The sequence below is a fragment of the Kryptolebias marmoratus genome, linkage group LG23 (assembly GCF_001649575.2).
Source record: "Kryptolebias marmoratus isolate JLee-2015 linkage group LG23, ASM164957v2, whole genome shotgun sequence".
Taxonomy (NCBI): domain Eukaryota; kingdom Metazoa; phylum Chordata; class Actinopteri; order Cyprinodontiformes; family Rivulidae; genus Kryptolebias; species Kryptolebias marmoratus.
Genome location: NC_051452.1, coordinates 12,211,755 through 12,220,523, shown reverse-complemented (window position 1 = coordinate 12,220,523; position 8,769 = coordinate 12,211,755). Strand labels below are relative to the sequence as shown.

Genomic DNA, 8,769 nt, shown 5'->3' with positions numbered 1-8,769 from the left:
AAAAAAAAAAAAAAAAAAAAAAAAAAAAGGAGGAGGGGGGGGCTGTAATGTGTCTGCATAGCCCTCAGAAAATAGTTAGTTGCATATGGTTAGTGTGCAAAGCTGCCGCTGATCCCGTCCTGGATTACAAAGCGGGATGTAAATATAATTTTGAATGTTTTGTTTTTTCACTGACTCTGTAGCGCTAATATAAATCCCTGTGGTTCCAACCCCGGATAAAAGAGGAGGGCTGAGTGTAGAGCTGGCAATTCCACGACACAAAACTATCTTTTGGTTCAATTTGATATTCTAACAAATTAATTTATGTAGTGTGGGATCAGGCAAAGCAATATAGTTATAAAATTATCTTATAAACTTAATTTGTAGTTCTAAACATATTTTGAGTAATTTTTTCTAAGTTTTTGTCTTGCCACCATTGATATTCCTCTCTCCTACACCCTGATCAACATCAGCAAATATGCAAATTAGGTGATGACGTCATCTAACAACTTCTAGCAGCTCAAAATCTCACTCCAAGCTCAGATCAAAACTTGAGAGCCCTGATCAAAATCAAACATTTGTCTTTCATGATTTCATATTTCTCAATGTACTATTAAAATGTAACCACCAAGCAGTTAATGAATCACACCAGTATTTGGCTAATCCATCAGCTAGGCTAAACTACAATACAAACAATTCAGCAGCGCAGGTTCACACAATAAAAATCTCCGCCTTACCGGTAGCCTGTCTACTTATTTGTAGATCCGACCAGTTCTACACAGGCTAGAAACATGAGCAGCTTACTTTGAGTTTGTCTGACAAAGCGTTTCTCCCTCTGCTGTTATTGTCCATCCCTCTTTATAGTCTGTGTAGCAACTACTGCTCCGCCGTGACGTTTTCTTTTCTTTTTTTTGCTTTAACTTCACAATTTCTTATTAACATAAGCAGATTACAGTTAAGGTATATAATAATGTTGACCATGAAATAAATTTGATCCTGTGCAGGGCTGCATGGAGCCTGTACTTGTACATACTGTGCATTCTGGGTCATACGCATATGGAAATATGTATATAGTAAATGCATGGGTGTGAAATGGTAACAAAACATCAACCACTGTGTACAAAATGTACAAACTGATCAGCACCCCCTTATCAACTTGTCAGGTCTTTAAAACAAATCCATCATGGCTGAATTAAGTTCCTCACTGAGAAGGAAGTTTAAACTGTGTGTTGTTAATTTTGGTTTGGTTTACTGAAATCTATATACAAAACTTCCCTTTGGGGTAATAAAGATACCTCAAACCTTGATCATTTTACGTGTAAATATGATCAAAAAGCACAGGTTTTAGATTAGGTCTCTAAGCCTTTAAGCCTAATATGACAATAGGATACTGTTAGACCCTAAAACACAATCCAGAATATACTCTTTTGCTGTGCAGGTCCTCATACTAAATAATACAACTGATCAATTATTAAGTCATAATAACAAAAAAAAAAGCAAGAAGCACACACACACACACAAATCATCATTTACTTAGTTAAAATCAAGAACGGGTGTGATCCTTGGACTCTGAGTTTGCTCTTACCCCAGAAAGAACTCTGTATCATTGATCCACTGGTTGATGAAGTGGGCAGTAATAGGCTGTGGGCTGTGCGGGAAGTGCATGTTGTCCAGGGTCTGAATGAGCAGAGCTGGATTGTGGTAAAGAGCAGCAATGACTACTTGCAGACACATCGTTCTCAGCTCACTGGACTTCACCCCTCGCATCAAACACTCCAGCACCGCCTCCACAAACAGGGGGATGCACTGCAAGAACAAAACTGCATGTTAACACTCAGATCTGGTGTAAGTCAGGTGTCAGCAACCTTTAACTGTAGAATTAGGCAAATTTATTTGAGTCCTTCCCATATTTTTGGAAAAAAGTAAAATTATACAGCAAATTTAGACTACGTTTATACTGCAGGTCTTAATGCTCAATTCTGATTTTTTTGATGAAATCCAATGTTTTTGTGTGGTCATTCAAATTAGAATTTAAATATGAATGTCATCAGACTCCAGTGTGAACAGCCCTGAAGAAGACATGATATTACAAGCAGCACAGAAGTAAATATGGAGGCTACACATGTTAGCATGAGTGTATCAATATTGAAGCTGTCAGTCAGAGCTGACTAAGTTATTATCCCCCATGCTTGTGTCATCCAAGTGTTTACATTTGATCTTGATTAGTATCAGATGTTGGTGTTAATTCTCAGTCATCCAGAACAAGGCAAATCTAAAAAGTAAAAGACCAAAAAATTAAAAATCTACTTCTATTTTGTAGTTCAACACAAGCTTTAAACTGCATGATGTTGGGATTGATAATATCAATATTTGGATCAATCCATATATCCCGACTTCAACGATGATTGAAATGTGACCTGACTGTTCAGACTTAGGCCACTTTGAACATCCGATATGTATCCGATTTCATAACAAATATGAAAGTGACCTGGGTCAGATTTTTCACAAATCTGATTTGTCATTCAAACTTAACAGAAAAAAATCTGATTTGGGACACTTTTGCCAGCAGTATGACTGTAGCCTTGGAGATCAGTTTGTGATTTATTTTGTTATAAAACTACAACCTGTATTTATGGATAAAGGTCAGCTGGGTGTTTTAACAGGGTTTATACAGGAATCCTAGAGTTGAATTTACTACTTTTTACTACCTATTTTTACTACCTCTAAAATATTTTTACTACCAACACAAAATCGACTAGTGACCATTTTCGGGGGCCAGCGGTGATTTCAGAGCACTGACCCATACAAGATGGTGGTCCATCTCTCACCAAAGACAAAATATTATCCCAGTTACTTGAAGTTGTAACTGTGACTTTGTGTTGACAAAGACCTCATGATACAAAACAAAATGCAATAACGTGCAATTTTCACAAGCCAATGTTTTATTCCAGTAGAATATTAACAACGTGACAAAACCTCAAACTAAATAAATAATAAGCAGGAATAAGAAAATAAAGTTAAACATCATCACCTGCAACGGAAACTGAGGGTGCACCAATTTATTGGCACCATATGCCTTAATTTTCTGAGACCGGTGATTAGCTGATACTTGCATATGAAGCAAATTTATGGCTGCAAAGGTTACTCTCCTCTTCTGCTCTCTTGTGTGAGGACTTTTTTCATACAAAAAAAGTTGGTGTCCGCAATCGGTGCACCCCTGAAAACAGCAAATGGTAGTGTGAACGTGCCCCGAAATGAAAATTCAATTTAAATTTTATCTGTAACAAGCAAGAGTTTTTAATCAGCTGATGACTTAATGTTACCGTTAGATTGAGAGCTTGCTGTGGGGAGTGAGATGGCAGTCCTGAGAGAAAGAGACACAACTAAAGAAGACTAGACGAGAGAAAATATATAGAGAAAAACTCCCTGTTACACAGACCAACAGTGTGAAGCACCAATGCAATCAGAAAGAAATCCAGACATTGAGACAGATAGAGGGAGGGCACAGTTACATGAGTCTCAGTTGTGAGGCCTTCTCTTCAACTCTTTGCTCCAGCTGGCAGAGCTCTTCTTTTTTTCTTTCAGTCTTCTACGAAGTGTGTTGGACTTGGTGGTAAGTTCAGTCATTTCGGACCCGGTCTTTCCCTCAGCCAACTTGTCGGCATCATTTTCAAGTGACTCACAGACACTGCTTAGTACCCAACGCTGGGTTCTGAGGTCCAACAGCTCCTCTTCTGCTGCCTTCCTCTTCAGAGCATTTACTGTACTTTCCTTCTTTTTTCTTTCATTCTCAAGGTACAGTCTATACTGAGATCTTGCAGATGATGATGATGATGTGACTTCATTATCCTTCCACAAACGCACGTGAATATCCAGCTGCTTTTTTTTTTTACTGTCTTGTTCTGTGACTCGATAAACATGAGAACAAATGGCCCCGCTTCATTAATGCTGTTGACCAGTATTTTTTTAAAGTGAGATGCAACGCCAAACCGAATTAAGTAGGCGGTCTTGTCCTTGCCGCATGCAAAGTTTTTTGCAATTTTGGAGTCGGGGAACATGTTCTGGAATAGCTCCCCAATGCCGTCATTGGAGGAAAAGGACTGATGTTTGATTGCCATGTTCAGGCACCACAGAACCTCCGCTCTGCGTGCTGGCATCGGTGTTACAAACATTGTCTGCTGCTTGTCAGCAGCACCCGTCGCGCTGCTAGCTGTGGTTTGTGCGGTTTTGCTGGTTGTAGCCGAACTCGGAGATTCACTAGAAACTCCAGACGCAAAAAAAGATACCGGGATCATCTTACCCTGCATGCGCATCCGCTGCTTGTGAGCGTTAGAAGCTTGGTGCAATTTTAACGCGTTCATTCCGTTCCAGGTTAACTTAATATTTTTCTTGCAAATATTGTAAAAAGCTAACCGATCATCACCCATAACTGGCAGTAGCCAGTCTTTAAGTTCCGGGTCGTCAAGCCAAGCGTTCGAGAACTTGCATTTCCCCATAGTGAGGCGAAAAATGACTCGCTCATAGAAAATTAGGCGGTTTCGACACCGCGCATGCGCACAGGAGGTCCCCGAGTGGAACGTTTACGTGAGCTCAGATTATATTTTTACAGAACAGATTTTAGTTTAACGAACTTAAAACAAAAAGTCATCATCACCGGAAAAGTCAAAATATTGAAGCAGTTGATGAAAAATTTACTACCAAGTCAAATTCGGCTTGTTACCTTTTACTACCTTTTAATGGCCTTAATTTGAGCTAATTTCATTTACTACCTTTTACTACCGCACAGAAACCCTGTTTAATATTTTGAACACCACTTGAATGCAACGTACTTTATAATTATATATTGAGTATTCAGTCAGACATCACATAAACAAACATCAAAAAGAAATGTTGGAATACATGCCTGAATCTGAGGTGATGGACAACAGAATTTTACTGGATTTGGCTGAGAAAATGTAATTAACATCATCTGTCTCCATAACACTGAAAAAAATGTATTTACACATATCTGTTAGAATACAATGAAAAAGTGTATCTCCTTACACAAGCATGGACAGCATTTGTAATACAACCTTCAATATATTAAAATTATGAGTTATCATATTTCAGTACAGAACAGCTGTTTTTAAAGCTGTAATCTGTGTGCAAAAAAGAGCTGAAGATGTTAGCATTAGCCTAATTTAGCCAGCAGTGTCTGACCAAGTTGTAATGCGTTATGGTTTAATTCTGCTGATGTAGTGTACAACTTCTGTATTCAAATTCTTTGAGAAATGGACTTCACTCTTGAAAATCAACACTCCTTATGACCCAGTCTCCTTTTGTTGAAGTTAAAAAGAAGATTAGTGTTTGCCTTTCCTTTTCTTAATTTAAGACTCTCTTAACAGTTACTGACCGTTTGGTTTTCAAGACTTTCAGTTTTCTGTCCTGAACAACACTACATTTGTGGAAACAGACCATAATGCATTGCAACCTGAGTTGAGACAACGGGCTAATCAAAGCTAATACTAACGGCTGTAGCTGATTATTGTGACTTGTTGAAAATGGCTTTAATTCTCTAATCGCAGCTCGTCTCCTGTCTGAGCAGTGGGGCAAAGATATGATGAAAAATGTTTAGTGATCCTATATTTAAAATATTTAAGTCTAAATATGAACCATTTTAAAGATACACTGCCAGCCAACAAAAAAGTTGCCACCAAAAAAAAAAAGATTACACACTCTATTATTTTGTTGGGCTGTCTTTAACTTTGATTGCAGAACTCATTCGCTGAGGCATTGTTTCGATAAGCTTCTGCAATGTCACAAGATTTATTTCCATCCACTGTTGCAATAATTTTTCACCAAGATCTTGCATTGATGATGGTAGAGTCTGACTGCTGCCCAAAGCCTTCTCCAGCACATCCCAAAGATTCTCAATGGGGTTAAGGTCTGGACTCTGTGGTGGCCAATCTATGTGTAAAAATGAAGTCTCATGCTCCCTGAACCACTCTTTCACAATTTTAGCCCGATGAATCCTGGCATTGTCATCTTGGAATATGCCTGTGCCATCAGGGAAGAAAAAATCCATTGATGGAATAATAATAATTTTTGTCATATATAAAGCGCACTGGACTATAAAATGCATCATCGTGCATGTGCACCTCCCAATTTTTGTAACTTTGCACGGACTGTGCGCACTGCACTCCATTCAAAATGGATGATTTTGGTGCTCTAGCAGAGCTGGTTCACCTGTATTAAATGATCCCTCTATGAGAGATCACAAAGATAATCAAGTGGTTCAAAACTCATGGAAGAGTACTGCACCGGTGTAAGTGACAAGTATAAACGCCTACACACTCGCTCAGGTCCACGCCCTGTGCATGTGACACTACAAAGAGCGACTATAACTGAGCCTTAATGCTGCAAGTGGTGTGGCTTTGTAGTTTACCAAAGTCATACTAAAACATTACAACTTCTTACATATATAAGGCGCTCCAGATTATAAGGCCTACTGTCATTTTTTTGAGAAAATTGAAGGCTTTTAAGTGCGCCTTTTAGTCCGGAAAATATTTTAGTCAGCTGACATCATTCTTTGAACACATACTGTTGCTGAACCTAGATCTGACCAACTGCACCAACCTCAGATCATAGCACTGCCCCCACAGGCTTGTACAGTAGGCACTAGGCATGATGGGTACAACACTTCATCTGCCTTTCTTCTTATCATGATGTGCCCATTACTCTGGAACAAGGTAAATCTGGACTCATCAGACCACATGACCTTCTTTCCAATCTTTATGCGCCCTAGCAAATTGAAGGTTTTTTTTCCGGTTAGCCTCACTGATTAGTGGTTTGCTTAAGGCTACACAGCTGTTCAGTCCCAATCCCTTGAGTTCCCTTCGAATTGTGTGTGTGGAAATGCTCTTACTTTCACTGTTAAACGTAGCCCGGAGTTCTACTGTTGTTTGTCTTCGATTTGATTTCACCAAACTTTTAAGTGATCACAGATCACGATCATTCAGGATTTTTTTCCAGCCACATTTCTTCCTTGAAGACGATGGGTCCCCACTATCCTTCCAGTTTTTTATAATGTAATGGACAGTTAACCCAATTTTAGTAGTTTCTGCTATCTCTTTAGACGTTTTCTCTGTACAGAAATATAAGTGATAATTCATCATTTTAATGTACTGAAGGTTCCTTTATAGTTACAGTTAGTGCTGGGCGATATGGAAAAAATCCTATATCACGATAACGATATATATCACGATATACCCCAATTACGTACGTTGTCAGTTATTCTCTGAAAAATATGAAAAAATAATCTCATTTCTTACCTTTTTCAAGCTTTATTTCAAAGTGACATTTAACTGAACTTTCACAAATGAGATCTGCTGCATTTTAGTGCAGCAATATATATGTACCTGTTACGACGTAACAATATCAAATGACAACAGACTCTATTATCTTCGGCCGGCTATAGTTTCACTTTTCGCAACTTTACCCGGCTCTTTTACAACTTGTTTGACCTTGCACTTTTTGGATTGTTAAATATTATTTTTTGTGGTTTTTCTATAAGTGATAGAAGAGGTTTGTTGTGTTGGCGTCAGATGAGAAAACAGTCTAATAGCAGAGTTAGCATTAGCATTAGCAGAGTTAGCATATTACCTTTTTCTGCTCCGTGTTGGACTTCTTGAACCAAATCACAGATGCCGCCCCTCGTTTTGGTAAAAGTCTTTCTTCTTGGGCTGCCTGCTAGCTGTCTCTACTTGTTGCGACCCCGAGTTTGATGCTTCATGCGTCTCCATCTTTCAGCACTTATGACCGCCGGGCCACACAGAAAGCCGCTGCCGTAAAGCATGTCGTAAAACAGAGGTTCTTCGCAAAATAGTTATTCTTTCTTCTTATTTATCACTTATATAAACTGAATGTATGCAAAGTGACAAAACTAATACATTCGTCGTAGCCTACGTTATGAAATATTTACATGAATCATTGATACAATTTTGATAGAAACGACAGAAACGATAGAGACGATAGAAGAAAAAATATCACGATAGACACTTTTCTATCGTCCCCACGATATGTATCGTTATAGCGCCCAGCACTAGTTACAGTCCAAGGAAGTGTAAAAAGCTAATAAATACATTTTATTTCAGTGCTATGGAGACAGATGATGTTAATTACATTTTCTGTTGTCCATCACCTCAGATTCAGGGTTATATTCCAATATATCATCTTAATGTTTAATTATGTGATGTCTGACTGAGTACTAAACACAAAACTATGCAGTACGCTGCATTTAAGTAGTGTTTGAAATTCAAAAACACCCAGCTGTCCTCTATCCACAATACAGTCTACTATATAGTGACCATAATGGAGTAAGTGAGTGTTATGACCCTGGTCATATAGGCCCTCTTTCAAAGACAGAATCTTGAGACGATCAAAAGCAGCAGGACTGTCATTTTTTTTTATCAAGTTTTCTCCTGTTTTTGTTAGTTAGTGACTCAGGTTTGATGAATGTCTTTTTGTTTATTTTCACCAGGGATATAGACAGCACTTTCTTAAAAAATATAGCAAGTTCTGTGTATTGTTTTGGCCTTAGTTCACCCTATTTGCGTTGTTGTGTATACACTCCTGATCAAAATCTTAAGACCAGTCAAAAAATTGCAAGAATTTGCATTTTGCACTATTGGATCTTAAGAAGGTTCTAAGTAGAGCTTCAGAATGTTAAAAGAAGAAATCAGCATAAGAGACAAAAACTTTTGAGCGGGGAATTAATTGAAAACTGCATTTACACTCAAACATGATTTTTTT

At 38.2% G+C, this 8,769-nt stretch overlaps 2 protein-coding genes across 6 annotated transcripts in view; one reads left to right on the top strand and one right to left on the bottom strand.

The window, feature by feature from the left end:
- Window positions 1-8,769, top strand: part of LOC108244131 (NLR family CARD domain-containing protein 3) — a 1,204,881-nt gene that overhangs the window by 609,924 nt on the left and 586,188 nt on the right. The gene's annotated exons all lie outside the window — the stretch shown is intronic.
- Window positions 1-8,769, bottom strand: part of ipo8 (importin 8) — a 101,560-nt gene that overhangs the window by 12,142 nt on the left and 80,649 nt on the right. For all 5 annotated transcript variants that reach the window (XR_005232721.1, XR_005232722.1, XR_005232723.1 and 2 more), the window contains exon 21: window positions 1,565-1,785. Coding sequence is in view for 2 of the 5 variants with exons in the window: in XM_037973832.1 (XP_037829760.1) it covers window positions 1,565-1,785 (221 nt within the window). In the remaining 3 variants the exon portion in view is untranslated. The remainder of the gene's footprint in view (window positions 1-1,564; window positions 1,786-8,769) is intronic.